The sequence below is a fragment of the Cololabis saira genome, chromosome 3, assembly GCF_033807715.1.
Source record: "Cololabis saira isolate AMF1-May2022 chromosome 3, fColSai1.1, whole genome shotgun sequence".
Taxonomy (NCBI): domain Eukaryota; kingdom Metazoa; phylum Chordata; class Actinopteri; order Beloniformes; family Belonidae; genus Cololabis; species Cololabis saira.
Window position 1 is genome coordinate 24,409,876 of NC_084589.1, and position 26,378 is coordinate 24,436,253.

General features: G+C 40.1%; 1 protein-coding gene across 2 annotated transcripts; it reads left to right on the forward strand.

The window, feature by feature from the left end:
- The first annotated feature begins 6 nt into the window (after positions 1-6).
- si:dkey-12j5.1 (uncharacterized) lies at positions 7-24,436 on the forward strand. 2 transcript variants are annotated; one of them, XM_061716744.1, is made up of 11 exons: positions 7-275; positions 416-525; positions 609-755; positions 889-1,041; positions 1,670-1,779; positions 1,880-2,003; positions 2,974-3,066; positions 3,579-3,647; positions 9,039-9,092; positions 15,588-15,740; positions 24,124-24,436. In XM_061716744.1, exons 1-11 carry the CDS (start codon positions 209-211, stop codon positions 24,298-24,300), a joined length of 1,257 nt encoding a protein of 418 aa, XP_061572728.1. In that variant the 5' UTR covers positions 7-208; the 3' UTR covers positions 24,301-24,436. The 2 variants fall into 2 exon arrangements, with proteins under 2 accessions (XP_061572728.1, XP_061572727.1); XM_061716743.1 differs by having other exon boundaries at positions 8-275; positions 413-525.
- The last annotated feature ends 1,942 nt before the right edge of the window (positions 24,437-26,378 follow it).

The following is a 26,378-nucleotide window of genomic DNA, read 5'->3' on the forward strand; positions in this document are numbered from 1 at the left end:
GTGAGACATTATAGATATTATATCTCTACGTTCAATTAGATGTTAAGTCATGCATCCAAGTGTTATGTCCATTACTGCTCTCCGTAGCAGCGCTTACCGCATGCGCACTTCACACTTACCGAGTACACACTGGCCACGCGTGTACTATAGTCACACTTCTATTTTAATGCCAGAAGCTTTGGAAATATAATAGTTATTGTTCATAAGTATGGGAGGCCAGTCTAAAGGCAAGAAGAAAAACAAACCGAAGAGGAAAGAGAATCGTCCAAACAGGGGTTATTTGTTCAGTGTTTTACTCATTTCCAATGTATACATAAAAGATACAACTTATATATGTCAAGTAGTTGGATTTAACCTAAGGTTGTGGGTTGTAGACAAAACTAATGTTCTATTTTCATTTATGTCATCGCAGCAGATGGAGGATTTGTCGATTTGTCACCTCAGGAAAGGGTGAAATTAAGAATGCACGAGAAGGCTAAGAAGAAAACAGCTGAGAAGTACTCAGTGCAGCAGCTGATAGAGAAGGTCACATTAAACACATCAACACAGCAAAAGTGACACCCATCACCATTCTCGTCTTATTTTGACCACTCATGTCATGTGTACAGACCGAGGAATACATGGATAGTTTTGACTTTGAGATGGCTCGCCTCTTCTGTCAGCGAGCCCTGGATGTGGATTCTAACAACCTACAAGCTCTTGACTTACTGGGACATATTTGCACTGAATTGGGAGACGTCCAAAAAGCAAAAGGAATATCCTTTATACTTATTTTTCTTCATTTACTACTCATGTCAGGAGTTCTGTACCAAGAATGCTGTTGTATTAAAATGTTTTCTTTCTTTTCTAAAGCTTTGATCAACTTTTCTCCTTGACTAAATCTTTCACGCTTTTCTGCGTGCGGTTGAGCTGAGCCCAGATGAAGGCCACAGTAAGTACATGTACCTGGGACAAATTCACACTGGCCAAGAGGCTGTGGACTACTATACGAGAGGAATTCAAGTCCTTCTGCCAGCATTGGAAAAACAAGAAACATCAACAGTGAGTAGGCACACTGGAAAGCCCGTACTGGTGTATTAAACTACTAAAACTCAAACGCCATCCTAGTCGAGGCTGAAAGCTAATTAATGGTATGATCACACGCCATCCTATTCGAGGCTGAAAGCTAATTAATGGTATGATCACAAGAGGGTGCTCTTGGACAATGTATTAAACCATTTAATTGTCTTTCTGTCTTTAGGTGGAATAGAAAAAAATGTAATTAGTTTATCTAATGCATTCTTATAAGTTGCATGTGCTCTAATGCATTTGTATTATGCTGTGTCCATCATTCATTTTCACAGATCATTTCTCTTAGTAGAAAAGCTACATGTGTTGTATACTTGAAACATTTCTTCAGGTTTCAGTGAAGTGTGACAGTGAATGAGCTTCAACAAGAGCTTAACTGAATCCGAAAAGGAAATTCACAATTCAGATTTCCTTACTGGGATGCACTAATATTTTTGATGGCAAAGCTAGTTCAAAAATATATTTCTCTGTTACTGTAGAAGATCTACATGCCATACCATGCAATCAATAACAACTTCTGCAGGATTATTGCGCAGTGTTTTTATAATAGCTCATATTATGTTTGAAAACTGATGGAAGAAGTTCTGTGCTCTTTCTGCAGGCTCAGGCCAGTGCTGCTGCTCCAACAGATGAGGACCGTGAGCTTCCCACAGCAAAGGACGTCAGTGTAGCCTACTGCTCCATCGCTGAGATTTACTTGACAGACCTCTGGTACCGGAGCACAGCGAGTTTCACTCTTGACACTTCCAGCTCCATCTTAAGTTTTGACTTTCCAAACATGTTAACGTTTTTCCTTTTTGTTTGTGTGTAGCATGAATGAGGGAGCTGCAGATAAGTGCAGGGAGTTCATAGAATTAGCATTAAAATATCACCATGACAACCCCGAAGCTCTCCAGCTTATGGCCAGTTACCTGTTTAGTACAGAGAAAAACCAGGTCAGTACACACACACACACACACACACACACACACACACACACACACACACACACACACACACATAGAATGAGTTATCACCACATTAAAGCTGGAATCTGCTGAGTTAATTATTCTGAGCAGATTGAAGTGTATGTCATTAATCAGCAGATGGACACTTACATTAGCACGCACAAGCACGGATGGGTCATGCTGATAGGAATGTTAATTACCGGGCAGATCATTGAGGTCAGACTGTACAGTCATCTGATGAAAGGAAAGAGATGAGGAAGCAGTATGACAGACTCAATTTGAGAAAAAACCTAGGAACTTTACAGTATAATACACTTGAGTTTATCGCAGGAGCTCCCTGATACTTTCATTGATTTTAGTCAGGGTTAAGTTGCAATATTCAAGTATATTCATAAAACGTAACATATGAGTATGTGAATAAATGTTCACAAAGATCACTGAGGATTATCCTTGGTAATTACCGATCAAAAACGCTTTTATTTTCCTAAACTGAGCAGCTCAAATGAAAATGTTCAGTCATTGTATTGGCAAGCTGTCAACAGCAGAAATTTATAAACCTAGTCATTCAACTTAGATGTAACAGTAAAAATAACTTTTTGTTCACTGGCATCACCAAGCTGAAGTGGATCTGCAGTATTAGGTTTAAGCTGTAGGGGTCAGGATGACACTAGACTCTTTTCATTGTTTCCCACTTTCACTGACCAGCAAATGATATCTGGAATACTTTAGTAATAATACAAATAATCAAATGGATCTTAAAATAATTGAGGGATGATCAGTATCTGGAGCCAGTGTGGAAGGGTAAAATTATATTAGAGGATTAGATTTAGATATTAGAGGACGTTTGCAGCAGCTGTACACAAATACATTCTCTAATCCCTACTGTCTGGCAATATCTTAATTAGCAATGACAGTCACAGTTTTTCCCTTGGTGTGATTTGTATTTGTGTGTTTGTAGGAAGGCAAAGAATACCTGTTAAAAAGTGTTGGAATGTGGTTACCTGCACAGAAACCAGGTGCATCTTCCTCCACCGATGAGGAAGATCTGCAGGTGAGCTTAAGCTTTTGTTATTTGTCTCACTGCACCAGCACCAATAACATCCCTGTTTATTTATAAAGCCCTTTCATTTAAGTTGATTGTCACTGTGTGTTATGCAGCACATACAGATGTAAAGATACCAGCAGAGATTGCATAGAAAATATAATGAAATGAGCGATTTAAAAATGATGAAGGAAATGCATCACAAACCTGAATGATTTTGTGTCACAGCATGTGAAGAGAAAGCAGCTGTGAAAGACAAAATCAAGAAAAAATCTCCATGGGTATTCAATGTCTCTGTATAAATCATACCAGAGTTAACACTGGAATTATTGAAGAAATGTGATTTAAAAAATGGGTTTGTTGATGATTTGATTGGAAAATCTCTGTGATACCTCTGTTATGACTCTTTTCTTTCAGAGGAGGTTGATCTGCTCACAACCTGCCAACAGTGTAACCATGCTTGTGGCTTCTTGTGTAAACAATCACTACAGAGGATATAATATTGTCCTTTTTACCTCCAGAATGTGCTCCCTCCATACGAGTCTCGCATCACCGCGGCCAAACTGCTCATCGAGTCGGAGGAATATGAGGTGAAATGTTTGTCTGTTGTGCTCTCAAGCTGTGTTTTTTGGTTGGTCTGTGTGTGTTTCGTGGCAGGAAGGCGGCGTGTGTGTGTGTGTGTGTGTGTGTGTGTGTGTGTGTGTGTGTGTGTGTGTGTGTGTGTACCAGCTTGTGTTGTTTCTGTTTGAGTGAATAGCACTGAAGGTGGGAAGGCCGTGCCTGGTCTTTATGCCCTCCAGAGTTTAGTGTCAATAATTGAAGAGTGGTATTTACAGAGAGGGACAGAGGTGAGGTGGTGCACTGGAGAGGAAGGTTGAAGAATAGAAATAAAAAAAGAAGAAAAAATGCTATGAAGCCCTGCTTTGATGAACTGCAGCTATATTTTTGAAACAGCACACTTGTCAACTAAATCACTCATCAATTTCCCATGTAAATGGGCTCGGCTCTAGTGGCTTACTGCCTTCAGTTCAGCGCAAAAATTTTACAGTCATTTACGTTTGAAGTGATTTTCTGTGATTACTGCCACACCAACAGAGTGCAGCAATTTTCTGTTGTGATCCAGTGATTAATTTTTAGTCAATCTTGTTGGGTGGTTTATGGTTATTACTTAGAGGAAATGAGAACCCCCCCTCTTGCACCAAGGCGACTCAGCTGTAGTTATATATTCTGTATGGTGTGTGGGAAATGGGCTGTCAGGTGTATCAGTAAAATGACAACGTCTCGGTCCATAGTTTCTGACATGTCATTTGTCTTCATCCTGCTGTTGGTGTCATCAAGCCCAGAGCCCGAACCGCACCCATGCTCAGCGCTTTATAATGTCAAATATTTTGCCATGTACACAAGTCACAAGCATGCATATGCATATAGCTGCTCGTGCATCATTTTGGCCATATTTTCTTGTAGCCATCAGTGATTGAAAAGTTTCTGGTGGCAGTGAAGTTTCACAGTGACAGATGTTTTATGGCCGTTTCTTTCCCTGAGTGGGACTTGATTAAGATGGATTCGACAGGAACGTGCTCTTCTCTTTTAGCTTCATCCTGTCACACATTTACTAACATTTGGGAGCACTCGGGAGCACTATCTCCCTCTGTGGACTAGAAACACATCCACAACTCTAAACTGACTCGGATTGTTGTGTGTTTATGCGCTGCTGAGTTATTAGTTTGAAGTCTGCCTTCTTATAGATCCTAAAACCTCATTATTCATCTGAATTCGCTTCCAAGCTTGGTCAGGGCGTTGGATTTTTAATTAACGCATTTGCCAGAGACACAATATTAAATATATTTTTTTGTGTAGCCAGTTAACAGCCATTGTTGTAAAGAATTTTCAATTTTATGTTAACAAAAGCTGTAGAGGAGCAGTATTTGTGTTTAAGTAAAAAACTAGTTTCCCTTGCAGGCTCTTTTTCTGTTGAATGAAGTTAAGTCGTGTCAGTGTTATTTACGTACTTTGGTTTTAAACTGTTAGTTATTTGGAAAAACGTTGCTCCCACTGCACCGTGATAATGGAGTCAATCCCAAAGGATGACATGTTTTCACACGGACAGACAGAAAATCATCCTCTTGAACACTTCACTGGCTGAAAATCTAAACAGGAAGCTCATGCCTTTTGACCTTTTTGTTCTGTTAAATAGTACTTCTGCTGTCGGTGTCTTAATGGTTTGAAAGATATTTGGCAAATTAATTCATTAAGATGAAAAAAAAGGTTCTACATATAATGGATAAATGTTCATATTTTACAAAAACTGCAGGCCTTTGATGTTCATAGAGTTAGTAGGAGGAAAAAGGTTTTAAAAGTAAGCTTTGATTCTACTTTCTTGTATTTACTCACTAATTATCTGAGGGACTGTGATAGGAAACTGACCCCAGCATCAGCTTTGAGGAGAAAAATGAAACGGTCAATGAAACAATTTGTCACACAGCGAGTTAATAAATTCATATAAATGTCAGTTTACAACTGCTGCTCTTATCTTCAGTCATCTGTCTCTGTCTGGATCTGGGCCTCCTAAATTGGAGGATGAAGTCTTTTTTTTTTTCCTTTGATTAGTTTTGGGGAAGGGAAAAGGCTCTAATGAATCCGAAAAACATGATTTCTTTAGTGCTAATGGAGTATGCACACATGAGGGGGGGGATGAAGCCAATGCACCAGTTTCATTGTTCACTAGCCCGATGGGAAGGATTTTGGAGACAGTAGAGCTTAAATCAGGTTATTATTTAATTTGTAAATGGAAAATGTATAGACATTTTAAAGTGTGTTTAGGCATTTATACATCAAAACTTAATGAATTCAGACTCTGATACTGTAAGTAAGAGTGTGCAGCTGTACTTCATTTATTATTATTGTTATTTATTTTATGGCATATTTTTAAGTTATCGTTGGGATAAAAGAGCAATTTGAAGCTATTTGATTACACATGAAAACGATTCTGACTGCTCTGTGGTTTCATTCTGCCCGATAAGAGAGTTTTCAGTTATTCTCCGATTATGTAACAGAATATCATGACTGCTGGTGCCGACGTTCTTACCAGCAGTCATGGCAGTGTGTTACAATTAAAACAACAACAACAACCAGAAAACAAAGATTCTTCATAGATAGATGTAATATAAAATTAAAGAACATCCTATTCCTAGGGAGCACGGTGGCTTAGTGGTTAGCACTGTTGCCTCACAGCAAGAAGGTCCCCGGTTCGACTCCCAGGCCCGGCAGGGGCCTTTCTGTGTGGAGTTTGCATGTTCTCCCCGTGCTTGCGTGGGTTTTCTCCGGGTACTCCGGCTTCCTCCCACAGTCCAAAAACATGCATGTTAGGTTAATTGATGACTCTAAATTGCCCGTAGGTGTGAGCGTGAGTGTGATTGTGAGCATGGTTTGTGTGTCTATATGTGGCCCTGCGATGGACTGGTGACCTGTCCAGGGTGTAACCCCTGCCTCTCACCTGAAATAAGCTGGGATAGGCTCCAGCAGACCCCCGTGACCCCGCAAGGGATAAAGCGGGTAAGATAATGAATGAATGAATGAATGAATCCTATTCCTTCACGGCTAAACAACAATTTTAAATGAGTCCAAATGAATTCTGTACATAATTATCTTATTTTTTTGCATTAAATAATATATGTATCTTGCATTAATAAGACAGCCTCAGTGGTGTCATGTTTGGACATGCAGCATCACACATTACCATAATCATTTCCCAAAACCACTGATTCACTTATCAAACAACAGACAGATAGACAGACAGACAGACAGACAGATAAAGCAGACAGGCACTGACTCATGTTTCAGGGGAGCTGTCACACAAGCTGCTAGGTACTAGGTTACCTTGTTGTTGTCACTCTACTTTTCTTCTCTTTATTTATTAAACGCTCCTGTCCTTAAATTTAGCTGTCAGCGCTCAGCTTGTATTTCCAGTATTGCTTGAAAGCACAGTTTGCATGGACGTCTCCAAGATTTATTTACTTTGGTTAGGATGCCCCAGCTTGTGTGTGTGTTTGTGTGTGTGTGTGTGTGAGCTATGGCTTGCCCTCGCTTGTAAAGTGATTTGTCTTTTTCCTGTCTCTGCTGTGCGCTCCACTAAAATGATTCTGTTTAACAGAATCGCCTGAAGATGACACACATGCACACAGTTCCCCCCCAGAGTGCCGCTCTTTTCCTATTACCTGTCTGGATATAAAGAGGACAACATACATGTAGTGTCTTTAGTACAGCACCAGTCCTGTTTGTTGGTCATGGGTCCCTTTTACTCTGTTAATGGAGATGCTTTCTTTTCTTTTGCACTGTCCCTCCCATTTTTCTCATTTTTTTTCCTCCTTTGTAGTACACCCTCTTTTCTTCTTATCTTCACAAAAATATTAATCTTGTTGTTTAGAGCGTGAAGCAGCTTAAGAATCTCTGAATCTTTAATCACTCGCCCCTGGGCTGACCAGCGTAGTTAGGAAGTTGGAGATGATATAATGTTTATCATTGCTCACTTATCCTCGCTCCCAGATAGCTCATGTTCTATTTTTGCTTCTCCAAAACTCCCCGTTTCACCGGTTTTTTCGTATCCAGACAAATCTGTTCTCCTATCTCTTGTATCCAGTGCTTGACTCAAATTACTCCAACTGTGGTGCAGGTTGTTTTTTGTTTTTTTTTGTTCGGGGGTTAGTGCTGTGAAAGTAAAGGAGATACTTCCAAAACTGCATGAATTTATTCTTCACCATTTGGGATTTGTTGTTTTTGTTTGTGTATTTTTAATCAGTCATTAATTAATGAAATAAAACGGGTTTACATCTTTTAATTGGTCTAGCAATCAATCAGCGGACTCCCTGACTTGCACATTTGAACACTCTTAATGAGATACTCTCAATTAACCTGTCTCTCTCTGAGTCTATGCGAGCGGCAGAGCTCTTTATCACCGCCAGATCCGCCGGTGGCTTTAATGAAAGACTGGGGAGCTCCAAAGAGCAGGAGGGGAGGGAAAAGAAAAAAAAAAGTTGGGAAGTTCTCCAGCTAATAAGACTGCCTTAACAAGAAACGAGTGTTGCCTTTTGTGTGCGACCATAAGATGGTGTATTTGTACTTGCACCAGTCGGTGCATGCCTTTTTATTCTCGCCCTTCACCACGGGTGATTGGCTAACAGTCGCCTCCAACCTGAAGCTGACAAAAATCAATATATCATCACCTGAAAGAGACACACACACACACACACACACACACACACACACACACACACACACACACACACACACACACACACACACACACACACACACACACACTAACTAACCACGGGGGGAGAGATGGAGCAAAACAAACACACAGCCTACTTTAGTCAAGGTCTGATTTCTGTAATGGAAACTTCCCACAGACAGCGCTGTGACAAAGGTCACCCAGTATTTAATTCCTCTGAGACCTCATATTGCCTCTTGAGGGCATTACAGACAGGGAATAGGACAAAAACTTGAGACGAGGGGGAATATGGACAGTGTGTCAAGTTTATCTTTAGGTTTATCATGCATACTGTGGAGTGGAAGTAAGGGTGATGAGAATGTATCGAGCGTCAGCAAATAGATTAAAGGGCTATTGAAGACGGTGGCTGTAGTGACTATCGACTGTGTGATAAGCACTGGTGAATGTGTCTATCGATTACCGTGTCTGTTGTCTTGTTGGTATTGATGACATTGTGTATGGGATGCTGACCCCCTAGATGCTTATCAGACCCTCTGATCACTCTGATTGATTGGGCAGCCTGGCTGATGCCCAACGCTGTGAAAGCCAGCGATGTGCAAATGTATTTATGGGCACAACTAAAGAGAAGAGCCTGACAGTGAATTAATAGTCTAAAACTCTAAAGTCTAAAACTTTGTGCTTTTCTTTTCTTTTCTTGTTAGATGATATCAGATTTCTGTGTCTCTTACCGTTTGCTTTCGTTTCTCTCTTTTAGATGTCCGTAGATGTGTTGGAGGGTCTTCTGGAGGAAGATGATGAAGTCGTACAGGTAAATGATGAGCTCGCAGCAAACTGTCTGTTAATAAGTCAAACGATGGTCTGCAGAGCTTTCACTCACGTGTTATTGCCACAGTTTGCATACTGAAGTTTTCTTTATGTGTGTGAAATGGGATATCATTACTGTGTCTGTGTGTGTGTGTGTGTTTGTATGGTTGTTTGGATCCACAAACTCACTCTGCCAGTTTGTGGCCATTTTTTTGTGTCTGTCAGCAAGGTTGTAAAAAATAAATAAATAAATTCCACCATTGAAGATTTTATAAAATTCACTTGAGCGATGGAGTCTGAATAAACTCAGTAACCATAAAACGATGCCGCTCCTATCAAAACAGCCTTGGAAAATAAAAGATACAAACTTATCCTCCCGTCAAGACGGTTCACCATGAATATGACGTCCAGGTCAGTGAATTGACATTAATGGCTGTTCAGTCAGATCATCAGTCTGCTCTGTCCTGATTCTTGGACAAACTGTACTCTGGGGAAAATGTGTCTGTTACCACTTGTCAATCCAGAGGATTAAAAAACAACTTTTTATCAGTCTCCCTGCAGACATTTTTATTCTTGTGATACAGTGGCCACTGCTGGAACAAATCAACTTTAGGTTTTTCTTTCATTTCTCCAATGGAAAAGCAGAAAGCCTCAGACTGTATGTTTTCTCTCTGCTAAATGACCGTTTGTATGTATAAGTGTTTAAAATAATTTGTATTGTTTTGTTTTTTTGCCACCTTACAGTCAGTTATTTGGCATCACTGAAGTTTGAGTACCATACTAAATTTTTCTTTGAACAAAATCTTTGGCATTCTTTTTGAAGAATCTGACTTAGTCCCTTAAACATTAAAAACCCTTCCTCAAACCTTATTATAAAAAAGAATATATATATATATATATATATATATATATATATATATATATATATATATATATGTATATATATATATATATATATATATATATATATATATATACATATATTTCAGAATGCTGAATACAGGACTGTCAGAAATACGAAAAACACCAAAATTCAAAAAGAGGCATGACAATTGCCAAAGACTTCAATATTTTCATAAAATTATTTCAAAGTTTCTCTGTTATATAACTGCGAAGACTCTTCTTAGATCTGATGAGAAGAAGAAACTGAATTACAGATATGCAAGAACATTCTGGGGCATTTTTTGAATAAAAAAAACAGAGACATTAATATCACCTGCAGTGCTTTAGATTGACCTGGATAAATATGTGGTGATTTATGTCCTTATGATGTCAGTCAAGACTGAATCAGGCTGGCCTATAGGACAGCACTTTGAAAAGGCTAGCACAATAAGGCAAGACAAAAGCTTTAAAACCTTTATGAAATAAGTACCGTAAGTCTATCTGGCATAGTGCTCTTTGGGAATGTGGCTTCATTTGGTTTTTTGACAATAAATGAAGCCGATAAGGATGATTTAAAAATACAAAAAAAAAACCCACATCTTACTGGAAATAAGACTTGGAGAAAACACTTTCATGCTCTGGGACTGCTTTGCTAATTTTTCTACTTATAATGGAGGCATTTAAATGTAGCAAAGGCGTGATGACACCAGAGCATGTCAAGGCATAATGAGTTTTTCATCAGGACACAAAAGCAGCACCTAAAATATCACATGCAACAGCACAAAAGTCTGTTTTAAAGCAGCCAGCAAAGAGTCTGCTTCAGCGTTACAATCTTTAGACGTCCAAGCAGTGGAGGAATAGCAAAAACTATCAGCACACAAGTCAAAAAAGATTGTAAAGAGAACAATCCAGGGCTGTCATTTTATTCATTTCCATTACTGTTTTAGAGCAAAAATAAGCAACATTCAGAAATAAACCAATAAAACCACATGTAAAATTACTGCATTCCCATGAAGCTGTGTTGTGCAAGTATAATGGTGATGGATGTCCATAACATTTTGACAGGTTAATTTCTATTTCTGCAACTCTCTTGCTGTCTTGACGTTACTCTGAGGAGACAGATGTCTGCAACCAATAGTTGAAGGGAGTCGCCTTATGCAAGCGGCCGGCCTGGGATGCCATTTTCCATGATTTCACAGAGGAACAGTTGATTGAAAACTTTAGGATGACCTGTGCAACTTTTTACATTCAAGGCAATAACTCCTCTTGTTGCGTGTTCTACTTCATGCCGAAGGGATGGAAGGCAGAATTTGACGTGTGACCTGTAGATGTGAAAAAAGCATTTAAAATATTCCTTTTTTGAATCATCAGAAGAAAAAAAAAACAGTCTTGTGTGAGCGTAAAAACTTGACTATATACACGGACTTGACGTATTTCCAGTTTCAATTTGCACAAGTTCAAAGGTAATGGAAATACATCCACTGTTGCAAAGGAAAGCGTGATGGCAATGGTTTCTGGGGAACTTTTTTTTTTTTAAGCAGCCTCAGATAGTTTATGGATTTATTCAGATAATACAAAATTGAACAAAAAACAAGATTCATTTTTAAAGATTTTCTAAAATCCAGGTGTGCCACTAATCCTGACCACAACTGTGCTCACAAAATGCTAACGGAGACATAAATAGCAGCATTGTTTGAGCTTTCGTGCTAACGCTGTGTTGCCATAGTGCTCCAAGTCCCCCATCAGAGCTGTAGAAAGTGAAGGTGTGTCACTGAGAGTCAGACAAAAGAGTACTTTGGCTCTCTTTTCCACACTCCCCCTCAGGCTCAGCCTCCCACACAAACCCCTTTGCAGACAGATTGAGAGCAGTCAGCAGGGGGCTGAACTTTTAAACTCCCTTTGGAGGCGCAGAGCTGTGACGCTCAAGTTGAAAAGGCGTACAGTCACACGTTTTAGGCGACACTGTTTTTCTTGATCACATCACAATGGTATGGCAATAGTTGTATTTGTGATAAGATAAATGTATAGTATAACCTACATAACTGACATCATCAATCTCTCACTTTCTCTTTTACTGCCTGGCCTCCTCTACCCTCTCTTCCGAGCAGCAGAGAGGTGCTGAGCTCTTGCCTCTGTCTACTCGCTCTTGTTCATCTCAAAGTCGGAACCCAACTTGCTTCATTAAGTCTGTGCAAACAACTGAGTTGGTGCCTTGCAAATCTATTTTCAAAGTCACTCCGTTGATTCATAAAGCTTTTGTTCTTCCTGCAGCAGGACCATATGGGAACTAAGATGCGCCTTCACTTTGAAACGACTATAGTCCTAGTCATTTGATTGACAGACACATTGTTTCTTTTATTATGTGTATATCTGGCTTTAGTTGTTGCAGGGTAGAAATGATTCTCTGAAGTTCTTAATTAGTTAACTTTTTGTTTTAATTATGAGCGCAGTCTTTCCAACATACTTTTATTTCGGGGGGTAACAGCTATTAAGAAATTTCTGGCCGGGTTTGTACTAATTTGATCTCATTTCTGAAATTAAAAATTTTAATTCAAGTAACCCAATTGTATTCTTGAATGCATTTCCCGTTCAAAGAAAATGCTTGAGCACGGAGAAAAATGCGATAGTGCTGGTTCTGCATCACTACCACAGTTATCCAGCGCTGCTGTTGTTCTGATAAGCATAGCTGCAGGGGGTAGCCTCCCACTCAGCATGCTGAGCGACAATTCTGAATTCAGTGTGGCATGCCATGATGTGTTTGTAAGCTAAATGGTTGATTTGTGAAAGGTGCAGGTCTCTACTTCCTTTGCCCTCGCTGAATAATGAATAAAACTAATATCTGTTTCTTGGTGCTTGAAGAGTGGGTGGGTGAGCTTTGGCCTTGGATGAGAGGGGCTCACACAGACACCTCCGAGTTTGCTGGGAGTTTAACGTAATTGTTTTCAGAGGTGGAAGATGAAGCAAAGCTCAGTGTACGTGATTGTGTAAGGGTTAAAATTGTGATTATGGAAATGAAATAAAACAAGCAGATCTTGATTGCACTCCAGTGTAGGTACTTAAAGTAGAAAATATAGCACCTCTGTTGAAACTCTGTGCCACGACTGGATTATTTCAGGATAATGTTGTAGTTTATCTTTTTTTTCATTCTGTCTGTCAGTCTGAAATATATTTGTTCAGTTGTATTTGTCTTTTATTGATCTTTGCTGGTCTAACACTCTCAAGAACTGTGAATTGATAGAGTCTAAAGTCTTTTGATGCCTGATGAACATCAACAACTTTTCTTTCGCCTATAAAAGATCAAACCTTGACAAGTCTTCTTAGAATGACTGACTTCAATTTCATGTCCAGAGCAGCTGCTTTTCTCTGAAGTGTTTCTGCTTTTGCCACTCACAGATCGCTAACTAATTAATTTGCTTTATTCAATCTTTTTATCAAATTTCTTTAATGGCGGTCTGTCATCAGTCCATGGCTTTTGTGAAACTGTTCAATATGTAAAGTGTTTATATGTTTTCAGAAACTGCTATAAAGTGAAGATGCTTTCAAGGGAAATGATTTGAGTAGTTTAATTAATACTTCATTCATGCAACGTGTGGTAAACAGAAACTAATCTAATCAAATTAATATTTTGTGTGTGTTCCCTTTTGTTGGCAGCACAGATATATAAGCAAAATAACACAAAATACAAACAAGAGAAATACCAGCAGAGGGCTGTGTCTTTGCAGAGAAATTGAATTATTGTGGGTTTTTTTTGTTTTTGTTTTTTCTTCTCAATTTTCTTTTGCATGTGCTCTAAATGAATTTTGGGATATTGCTGCAACATTAGTAAACCTACTACTAATGTGCTGTTTCTTGTGTGTGTGTAATGGGGGGTTGTACACTATGCATTTGTTGCCATACAAAGTAAGGAAGTAAACTTTTAATCTCAAGCGGTCATTTGATGAATATTGAGACCATGTAACATGGACGCATTTAAATCTGCCCACTTGTGAACCTGTTTTCATGTTAAACAGGCTGTGAAGCCGCGCAATGAATCTGGAGCTGATGGGAGAAGTCCCCAAATCTAAATATACAAAGCATAGTCATTTTGCTAAAAGTGCATGCAGCCATGTCAAACAGAAAGCACTCTTTTAAGGTATTACATATGATATTAAAGTCTATTTTTTACCATGTCGTAAAATCTGGAAAGTGTAACCTCCAGAGGGAAAGCAAATGCAACATATTTCATCAGAAGCAGTTGTTCCCGTTCATCAATCTGTGGAAGGTTTAAAGACCATTTCCAAACAATCTGGAGTTCATCCTTCTGCAGGGAGAAAGATTCATAACAAGTGGAATATATTTTAACAGTTACCAGTCTTCACAGGAGTGGATGTCTTAGCAAGTTCAACCCTGTGGTCAAATTGTGTAGAAAAGAAAAGGCCCAGGATCCTCATCTCAGACTTGACAGGTTAAATATTAAAATCTCTTATCAGTAAAATTAGAAAAAAGACTGCACATGTGCAGCTTGTTGGGAGGCATTGTAAAGCCTCATCTGTTTTAAAAATAACTGTCTTGAGTCAAGCATGAATGTCTCAGTATATCAGAGTACTCTGGAGTCAAATGTGAGACCATCCGTCAGACTGCTGAAGCGTGGCTGAAACTGGGTCATGCAGCCCAACAGTGATCTCAATGACACCAGCAAATCTGCAGAAGAATGAGCCAAGTCCACACCTCAGAGTTAAGACCTTAAAGTCTGAAAAGCATTTAAGATAATGCCTGCAGACATCAGCAACCTGGAACAATGTTGTACAGAAGAGTTGACCAGAATTCGTCCTCGTGTGAAAGATTAACGTCATACAGACAACTGCATCTCCCTGTAGAAGTCGGTTCTGCAGACTGTTGAAACATAGTTTTTCACACACAGCTACTGGTTTTTAGGTTCAGTAGTTGTTGAATAAATGTGTTGCTGTTTATTGTTGCTTCATGAAAGGTTAAACACCTATCATTTTTTACAATGAATTTATTTATTCATGCCACATCTCGTCCCAGCTGTCTCAGGATGAGCAGTCGGACATTTAAGATCACCTAAATGCCATTTTAAAACCTGTTAACAAGATGATTGTTAATAACATTGAAAGGAAAGCTAATGCTCACAATACAAACCGTTAGAATATGATTTGAAATTCAGAGAGCATATTTGCCTGATGTTGCTATTTCAGTTGAGTTATATTAAATCATGTTTCATTTCATAATGTAGTAATTTATATCTTTCTGCTGAAGGGTTTAGGGGGGAAAAAGGGTTTGTAATAAACTAAGTGAAGACACAAATCACAGGTCTGTATTGTTTGAAGCTGCAGCATTCATATTGCCATCATAATCTTTTTAGATTTGTAAATGTATACAGCTTAAGTCGGTTGGACCCAGTTGAATTATTGAGTGATTATTGAGTGATTGATCATGTGTGTCCGTGACTGCTACGTGTGTCAAACCTTTTTGTCAGAAACGATTGTGGGATTTCATGCTCAGTGCAGACTGCAAACCAGTTTCCCTGGTGAGAGAAAACTTACTGCAACAAAGAGCGTTTTTTTTGTTGTTGTTTTTGCAACGCTTCAACCTGCCTCACTTTGTCTGTGTCTCCCAGGTGTGGTACCTCTCTGGCTGGGTGTGCTACCTCCAGTGGGTAAAAGCAAAGGAGCAGCAAGAGAGAGAGGGAAGAGAAGCGACGGAGGAGGAGAAAGAGGAGCGGCAGGCATTGCAGGAGGCAGCCAGATCCTACCTGACCAATGCAAAGAAGGTAATTCAGCCAAGAAACCTGGACCTTTCTCAACATGAGTCTCTTCTTTGTGCATGTGATGTAGAAGAGAAAACAAAATGTAGTCAATGTAATGTTTCCTTTCTGTAAGACTGTGAAGAAAATCTTTATGCTAAACTGTTTTGAGGTTAACTCTACAGATTTTGGCAATTTATGAATATGAAAGATATCCCACCTCCCCGCTCCACCACCTCCTGTCTTGTAGTCCATGGGCCAGAACCCAAAATTTCACTTGTCAGTACCACTAGAGGTGACCAAACTTACTTGTGATTTTTGAAAAGATCCACGTCTATAGATGATATTTTGGTATGATAACCCTTCCTGAGTGGCAGCTTGATCATAGTTATCAGCTCATGAAGTTCAGAAAATTACATTTTATATGCTGGTGCATATCCTGGTTTAGACTCATGTACAGGATATCTGTCAATGTTTCACAATATTATCTTTGGTATCATTTTAAAAGGGGACCTTCTAAGCGTTCATTCAAGCTAAGATGTGAATCTTTCTGACCAACATAAGAGGTCACTGCAGCTCTTTAAACTATAAACAACACACATTTTTACACAATTTTCACCTAAAAGATATACTATCTTTTAGCCCTGTGTCATCTAGGAACAGCAGAGACACAAAATACAAAAACTGGAATACTCACAGGACCATAAGGATTCAGGAAATGTATAATATACCCCATACTATATCATTGTTGCAGGTCATTGTGAGCCTTAAACTAGAAGAGCATCATTAGGCTCCAATGAAACTATAACAGCCACAAACTGGTCTTTATGATCCAGCTGCCACTCAGGAAGGGTTATCATACCAAAATATCATCTATAGACATGGATATTTTCCAAAATTATAAGCAAGTTTTGTGACTTTGAGTGGTACTGATATCTGGTCTGGCTCATGGACTATTGTGCAAGACTATTGAGTGTGCTGCTTATGGAAGAACATGTTTATTTTTTTTGTCTTTTTTTATTTTGGAGCCCAGAAGATCTTGCTTCTTTTGAAAAGTTGGGTCATCACCCGCTTGTCATCTTCTCTTTACTCATCTACGTGGCTCCGCTCTACGTCGCGTGTCTGCCACGCTCCACTCTGCTCATATTCCTGTTTTAGCACATAGCAAACAACTCCAGAGCTGCTCAGCATGTTGACATACGGGGATCAGTGACCGTGACTAGTGCCGCCTGGACAAACACGGAGAGGGACAAAACAAAGTCAAGCAGGACAAATGCACAGTGGTGCCACAAAGACAACAGCAGATGACATGCAACATCACGAACAAGAAGAGACGCAAACAAGTGGTGATATCTCATTTAGCTGACAGTTACCATGAGCTTCTGGTGTGACTACCGTCACATACAGCTGAAAAAAACTGTTTCTAAATGTGATCAAGACATCATCCCAGTTTTTGATTACCACCCCAGCGTGGTCAGGGGTGCAAGTATAAGTAGTTATTTATTTGGTAGAATTTTTTTTTTTTTAAATATAAATAGTCAAATACTCAAATATGGGGTCATATGTGTAATTTTCTGAAACATTTTCATGTTCGTATTCTTCTATTCAAATTTATTTTAGAAGAACCTTTAGGACTTTTCACTCTACTTAATACATTTTTCATCCAGAGTCACTTGGTTGAATTGAAAGGTATTTTCATAGTTCCTTGTGAGATGGTTAACTCGCTAATTGTTGATCATTTTAATTTAAATTTAAATTTCATTTTATCCCAAACATAAGAGGGGTTGACCTTGGCATAGTGGGCAGATCAGTTGGCCCCCAACTTCAAGGTCACAGGTTAATTTTCAGTCTTGCCTTGGGTAACATGTTGACCCCCCCTACTGCCCCCACTAAGGCGTCACAAGCCAGTGTACCTGGATAACTGGGAAGGCTCGTGTCAGGAAGAGCGTAAAGAACGTAAAACCGATGCCAAAATCAATATGTGGAGCACGACTGCAGTCCCGACACGTCCCCAGTGGAGAACAGCTGGAGAATTTGAAATCAAAACAAAACAAAAACACACACACACAGCAAACAGCAAACTCATACCTTTAAATGCGTTCTCAGGAAGAATGGGGTATTTAAATATAACAAAACAGTTGTATAGTTTGTTTGACACTTTTTATATGTTTGTTCAGATGCCTCATCCGCCATTATGAGCAGCAACAGGAGGTAGAAGTAGATTAGCCTTTTCTTACCATGCTTCATTGTTGCTTCAGAAAGATGTATAATCCTGAGAGGTGTTTAAATGTACCCCCCAACACTTCACCCCATCTCTCTCACACACACACACACATACACACACACACATACATACACGCCATAGTCATGAAGTATGCAGAGAAATGGGCCGATGCCAAAACAAGCCGTTGGGCTTTGAGACCTCATTTCCATGCTGGAGCCCATTTTAACTAGCAGACTGACTCATCGTTAATAATTAACACTCTGATGCTCAGAAACAAAGCTCAGTTTCAAATCAGGGAAATCTAAACCACACAATGGACAGATGTTGACACATGTGCAGAGAAACAAAGCTGCAGAATTACATCCGCCATGAGGGCGGCCACATTTTCAACATATTCCATCTCACCTTTTCAAAGGCTGCGCTTCCACCTTTCACATTATTCTGTGCCTGTTGCCTCATTCACTTTACAATGAAACTGCCACGCTGTTACCTTGTCACGCTCTGGCGCCCCAGTCTTTTCTTTTACCAGACTTTCACCTTTTTTTTAAATTATATTTATTTGCATTTGTTTTCTTCAAGCAAGACGACAACGTACTTCATTCACCTCATTTCTCTCTGCATTTTTTTCCAACTCGTTATTTATATTTTCCTCTCATATTAACTTTTACCACAAATCTATATGCACAAGGTTCTTTTGCTCTCTCTGTCTTGGCAGTTTTGAGCCCACCGCAATTCAGTCTTCATTGAGCACAAGCCCAGTGGATGCTGGTTAGACATTCACATCAATACGCTGCTGGCCAGAGAGAGACACACATCATTATTTTGGCACTCAGCTGCCCCCTACTCATCTCTACAAGAACACGATGGGGTGGCAGAGGAGGGAAGAGAATTTGTTACGGGAGGGGAAGTGAAAAGAAGAGGGAAAATGAAGAGGAAAAAAAGGGGGTGGGGCCTGCCAGCCTTCAGTCTATGCCGTCTGATTTACAAGCCTATTGGATTTTCGACACCATGAATCACTGCTCCATGGAGGCATTACTCCCTGACAGAATGAATGAAACACATCTCTGTGTGTGTGTGTGTGTGTGTGTGTTTGCAGGTGGGTGGGCACACATTTGACTAGAAAGTATGACAGCAAGCATAGGCACGCCTTATGAAGATGTACACGCATTTAATTATGGTTGTCTGTGCCGCAATGTTCCTGTCGTGTAATTTTCTAGAAAATTTCATGAATATATATTTTTTCTTCCTCTCTGATCAATACACGCACACATGTGTGCACACCGTGCATTCAGCAAAGATGCTCTCAGTAGGAGTGATGTGGAAGAATAAATGTATTGAGACGAAAAGAAAGACGTGTAGGATATGACCAGCAGGGCGAGTTGAGAATGAAATGTGGGGGGGGGTGGAGGGTGCAGAGAGTTGGGGGGGCTTATTGAATGTGGGGGGTGTGTGTGTGTGTGTGTAAGTGTGTGTGTGTGTGTGTGTGTGTGTGTGTGTGTGTGTGTGTGTGTGTGTGTGTGTGTGTGTGTGTGTGTGTGTGTGTGTGTGTGTGTGTGTGTGTGTGTGTGTGTGTGTGTGTTCATGCACATGCACGGGGTGCAGCCTGTGAATAGTGGCGAGGGTAAAATCAATAGGAAACTGGACGTGAAATGGAATTTGAGTCTTGGCCAGATAGGGTGCGATTTGAGGAGGGATCTGCAGTGTATGCACAGAGGACAAGAGTGTGTGTGTATGTGTGTGTATGTATGTATGTATGTATGTGTGTGTGTGTGTGGTGGGGGGGCAGCAAGGCAGCTTGGGCAAAGGGAGGTCAAAAGCTTTACTATTTGAAGTGGCTGAAAGGATATCCCAAGAGCATGGATTGTGGGGAAGTTTGGCCCATGGTGTGCTTGTCATGTAATTTTAATGCCTTTCTTTAAAAGGATGTGACTGGAGCACCGGAGTGTTGGCTGAATGTGTGTCTGTGTGAGTTTGCGGTCAGCCCTCTTGAGACTTCCTTCCACTGTTCACACTCCAGAAGCTCTAAACTCAGCCGATGTCAAACCTTTGCCAGGGAAGATTTGTGTGTGTGTGTGTGTGTGTGTGTGTGTGTGTGTGTGTGTGTGTGTGTGTGTGTGTGTGTGTGTGTGTGTGTGTGTGTGTGTGTGTGTGTGTGTGTGTGTGCGTGTGCGTGTGTGTGCACGCGCCTGCGTATAACAAGGAAAGGTAGGAGAAAAGTTAAGACGAATATTACGTCTCAAAATTGTGGGGTATTTTTTCAAATCTTACTCTGATACGTAATAAAGAGAGACGTAGTGTAAAAGTCTTTACGTTTGCCTGAAACAACGATGGAGACAGGCCGGGTAAGGATACAGAGAAACTTCAGAAGAGGTCATGATTCTGGCACTGTTCTGCCAAAACGGAAGACAAGTGTGCGTGCGCTTGCAGGAGCGAGCATATAGATGAGGGTAAGAAGACATATCTATCTCCTTGACAGGAAGGTCGTCTGATGAGAGCATACGAGTGTGGGGCAAAGAAAGCAAAAAAAGCACAAGTGAAGTGAGAGGAAAATGGTGAGCAGACAAGCTGGGAGAATGACAGTATTAGCAAAGGAAATAAGAGAAAAGGTGAAATGAAAGTGGACGTTACGCAGAGGTGTGGAGCAGAGGGTGAACAAAGGTGGAATGATTATGCTTTCACCGCATAATCAGCACGCCTCTTATCTGCCATACCGGTTGGATGAAGAAAAAAAATAAAATAAAAAAAAAGGTGTCTGCCTAGATTGAAAGGAAAAGATTATAATTTTGTGTAAGGGAGCAAATTATTGCACCTTTTTTGTTTCATCAAGCCAGGCAGATACTATACAGATAACGTATATACCCGAGCTGCATTCGAGTAAATGATGAAATCATTAAAGCACAGTTCAGATTCCTGATAGCAACCCTTTTTTATGTTGTTAATTAGTACTCTTTTCACTTTCTTCCCTTTTCACCGCCACATTTATACAACTTCAAAACAAGAAGAAAGTCCCTTTTAGGCAGGAGTACAATGACCATGAACGATATGAGGCCTTAATCCCGGAGCACCATTGTGAAGCTGAAGTGAACATAATTCAGTTTTGTATTAAATTCCACAGACCTATTCAGTTCAGTTGCGGTCATTATCTTGAATTCAATTTTCCAGCTCTACTCCGTAGAAGGTTTTTTCATTATGAGTCCCGTCACATTGATTTATGCCACATCTTGTCACTAGATATCTGGAAAGATGGATCTCGGAGACAAAAATTTCAAGTTGAACTTTCTTTCTCCCCACTCAGAAGATTGCTACTTGTAGGTGAAGATGCACCGGCAATGGTTCGTGTGGCCCGTTCTTTAAACAAAGCAGTTAAGATACACTGTTTTCATGTTATGTTGTCTGTTCTTTACATGAGATTTTTTTTGCATTTTGCATTTTGCATTTGTTTTGGTTGAACCTTTCTGCATTCAACCAAGCCAAATGACTTGGTAGGATACGTTTTTATAATTTCAGCAACGTCACACAACTATGAAGAAAACAGAGAAGTATTCAGCTGTGCTTGCAGCTCCATTGGAGAGAATTTTGGCTCATCAATTATTTGAGTAAATTGCCAGCATCTGTCATTGGGTTGGCACATAAGTGGCCGAAAATACATTTTAAACCATTTAGACGCACATTTAAGATTCATGGTCCTCATGTGAGAGTGCAGATGTTTATATCAGATGCATCTAAGTTCATGTGGGTATTTCTCCAACGGGCTCTCGAGTATTGAGTGAAGAACATTTTTCTACATGAGTTGATGTGTGCAAAGAGGAGATGGTCTAAATCTGCAATTAATTAATGATGTGAGTGTATCTGCTGATAAGAGTTATTATTATATTGTTTTATACTCAGCTCCAATTCTTTGTCACTATTATGGACACCTCCGCATTCATATGCGCATAAACATCAATGCAAAGACGGCCATCACTCACAATAAGTTGTTCATCTCCCCATTCATGCATCACCTGGTTGAATTTGGTTTGATGGAATATTTGATTTGACACGCTGAGCTGAAAATGTTCAGGTTCTTTTGTGCTGCAGTGTTTGAATACAACAGTGCGGTATTTGCAGTTTACATTTTAATTTGGAAATATTTCAGTAAAAGACAGGCCAGGTGGCCCGAGAGTCCAACAGTTCTAGTGTCGGCAGCATGCCTGCAAAGGAAAATCATGTAGGCATTGACAGCAGATGTGATCGCACACTTCAGCGTATGCAAGTGCATAAAGTCCGTGTGTGAGTGAGTAGTTATAGCAGTGGTCAAGTGTGCTTCAGGCTGTGACTTGGGGCTTGAAAGTAGAGCAAAGTGGACCATGAAAAAGTTTTACGATCACATGCACACTCTCCCTCCCTCTCTAGGCAGCTCTCTGAGCCATGAAAGTGAAAAGAGAAAACAGGCTGCTGTAAATGAGAAATGCTTGTGTTTATTTGCAAGAGCGGTGCTGATCTCAGCTGTGCTCGTTGCAGAATGCGTAAAGAATAGCTCCTGTTTTTTTTTTTTTTTTTTTTTTTTCAGGTCCGCTGAAAGTATCACAATGAATAATCACATCCTGTCTAGGAGACACAATGTGCTATTGATTTTTAGTAAATATCCCCACCTACAAATACAATTTCCAAGGAACATTCAGTATTGTACAACACAGAGCATGTTTGTGAACGCTGGCTCTATCTATTTCATTATTTCTTTAATGCAGCTCGCATGAAAGGCACGCTGTGCTTTTCACCCCAGGGCGTATAAGGTGCAACTATTCTGGGTACTGAGCCAAACCTTTTAGAAAGCAGAGCCAAGTTTTGTCAGTGTTAGATGCAGAGACACATCTCTGGGTATTTCAGTGTCACACCAGTCTAATGAAAATCACTGTTTTCTGTGGCTTTGTGTGTACGTGCATCTCTGGCACTCTAAAAGAGCCTGGCAGGGTCGACGCTCCCTCTGTGTCCGACCCTGTGCTCGGACCCGGGTCACGCTCTGTCTCCCTGGATCTCCAACCTGCAGAGACAGCATCCCCTTACACACACACACACACACACACACACACACACACACACACACACACACACACACACACACACACTGCATAGTTTTAACTCTCCAAATGAGTTCCCATGGGGCTGCGTGTCTCCTGTCAGCACCTGCTGTTGCTTGGAGACCGGTCCTGGGGCAAAGCGGTTGCACTCATTCACTCCCCTGGCCTCGTTACACTTTCAGTAAGAATGACGGTACTCAGCTGCTTATTGTCCACGAGCTTAAGCATTGTTTTTTTAAATAATAGTTTTCACGGTGTCGAGCATTGAAATGATAATCCTCTGTCCTGGACAACGTACAGTAAACCAACTTGCTAAATCTTATGTTGTTACTGGAAATAGATGATCAAGTTTAAATAGCTGTACCCCAGGTGTACCTAATAAAGTGGTTGGTGAGTATTTTCACTCCCCTGACTCTTTATATTGTATTTGCATGCAGAAGTGCTGTGTTGTCCTCTCTATCCACAGTGGTATCACTAGTTGGTTTATCACCCGGCTCCACTTTTACTTCAGTAATTACAAACAAGCAGGTATATAAATGTCCTGGCAGACTGAGACTTTTTTTTAATTATTTTTTTCTTCCCTCTTTCAGAGCGTCTCCCTGTCATAACTGTGTGCATGTACATGTAAGCACTACCTAGCCTCATGTGTTTGCTTGTGTCACAACAGTGGAAGATAAATTGCTCCGTTTGGTCTCCTGTGCGGCCAGACCGTGTATCAAATTGCTGATTTGTCATATGAAACACAAAAAGTATTTACCAGCATTTTGTGGCGCCGCATGTGCCTCGCTGTGAGAATGCAGATGCTGCTGGACGTTTCAGGCAGCCTAACCAGCACTTAGAGACTAACGGCCTCGGGGCTGTTCGCTTCTTTCAACGCCACGCTCTTTGGGAGTAGTGCAGTGATGCACTGTTAACTTCAGTGTCACAACTGAAGAGTTTCTGTCGAGAGCTTTTCACCAACCATATTCTCCATTGCTTGCACATTTACAATTTTGCATTTCATACTCGGTGTCAGTATTTCGGCTGTAGAACCTATTTCCATTCTAATTTCCATTTTCCCGTCCTACAGTACTTTTTTTAGTCTATGAAACGCTTGCATCATCTGCCTTGGTCTTTCTGTGTTTTCCAGCTCTACAGTAAACTACAGTGTGACGATCAGCCCATGTTGGAGCATGCGGAGCAACTGCTGGGCGAACTGGGAGGGGAGATGGAAGCAGAGGAGCTTGATCCAGCCTTGGATGAGGACTTTGAGCCCTGCAGTGATGAGGAAGCAAATGATGATGCTGAGGCCCCCATGGAGCACTGACCCCCACCACCTTTCTTTTGATATTACTTTTTCCCATCCTGCCTTCCTGTAGTTCTCTAAAGTGCCTTTTTTAACAGTTTTTTTTTTCCTTTCTCACCTGCTCATCAAAGATTAAATCGTTGTGCACAAACTCCTAGCTATACACCTCTCAGTCTTTTTTAGTCAAGTTGTTAAATACCCACGGTGAAATAAGTGCATACTTGAGTAATGCTTCACATAATCTCCTTGACAGATGACAATGAAAAAAATTTGCTTTAAATCTTTAATTCTCATCTGCAGCGAAAGCAAAACACATCAGGAAGCTTTCACCTCTCACCCACGCAGGCGTCCTTCAAGCAAACATGCAGCAAGCATACACACATACAAGGAAAAACAGAAGAAAACACGTTAATTACCTCGGCTCTCCCTCAGCACAACAGCAGCACCATTATCCTGTCAAATTCAAACAGTGAAACATCTTGTATTGTTAAGAAGTTCACACTGACAAACACTTAACAGTATCTTTATATCTAATTCTGATACCCAAAGTTTATGCTCCCTGCTTGAAGTTTTGTCATTGTTATTCATTTAACTTTCCACCTTTTATTTTTTTTTCTGGTATCTTTGAAAATAACGAGTCGAGTCTTTTTCCTTCTACTTGGGCTGAACTCACTTCAAATAGCATCTGTTTAAATGTGACTTCAACAGGATTTGGGTCGATTAAGGAAATTCAATAGAATAAAATAAACAGAGAAAAGGTCACAGCATGAAAATGAATGGAGCTATTTAGCAATAAAAACCATTAAAAGCATTGTTAAAAAGATTAGCTTAAATTAATTTTAATGCTGTTGGGTAATTTTGACATTCTGACGTCAGGAGGCAGAGAGTTGAACAGTTGGGAGCGATAAAAACAAAAGCCAGTTGCAATGTTATGAGACCCGTGAGGGACGCTTAAAAGAAAAGCAGTGGAGGATCTTAGTGTTGCGGCTCAAATTGAAAACAAATGAATTTAGCTGATACAGGGAGAGGCAAGTTTATTCAGAGGTTTTTAGACGAGTAAAGGAGCTTTAAAGCCAATTCTAAAAGATCCAGACAGCCGGTGCGTGTTTGAAGCTGTTGGCTGATGTGATCCATTTTCTGTTTGAGATGAGACTCTGGACTCATCTGAGTCAGCTGTAGTTTTCCCGGGCTTTTTCAGGTAATACCCTGAAGACCAAAGCAGCATTTTGTCTCAATAAATATACCAGAATATTTGAGTTCAAGAAGAAAGGCACTTCTTTTTTTACAAGAACTATATGTCACCAAGTTTTTTGTTTTGTTTTTAGGGTTTGAAGTATCTGGTCTTGTGATCTCATCTGATAAAATGGACTCTTTGTTATTAGGAATTTCAGCCTCTCTGGCCTCTCCTTCAGTTTCAACCTGCTTCCAGAATACAAGGCACTTTGTTGTTATACCAGCACACATTTACACATTATATAGTACGAAATTGGGACTCACGTCCCAGTCATAGCCTTTATTGAGAAAAAATTAAACCACAAAATCAATAAACCAAGGAAAAAAAGTCATATTCTAAAAGAACAATATAAACAAACATTCAAATAATGGCTGTCATATTCTAAAAGAACAATATAAACAAACATTAAAATAAGATCCAATGAGGAAAAACCTGAATTTAACACTTTAAAACAGAATATCATTTTTTTAATGTATGGATTTTAACATGTTTTCTGTACTCTTGAAGCGTTTATTATACAAACCAACTTTGACTTTTTTAACAAAACTGCTGCATGATGTGACATATGTACAGAAACACACAATCACTCAATTAAGTATTTCTCAGTGCACCGTCCCTGTTAGCAAACACAACGCACCACGGGCAAACATTGCTCTGCAGCCGCTTTGAAGAATTTCATAACTGGTAAAGCGGCGCGTTATCTGAGATCCTTCTGCAGATAGTGACACAGCTACAAGCTGAGGGGCCTGTTTGGGGACACGGGGGGTTCAGATGCTGTGATCTGATTGTACGTGTTTGTGTTTAAGGAGCATAAAATGTAGCTCAGGAGAAAAAGTCCCACATATAAAAGTGTGTGTGTGTGTGT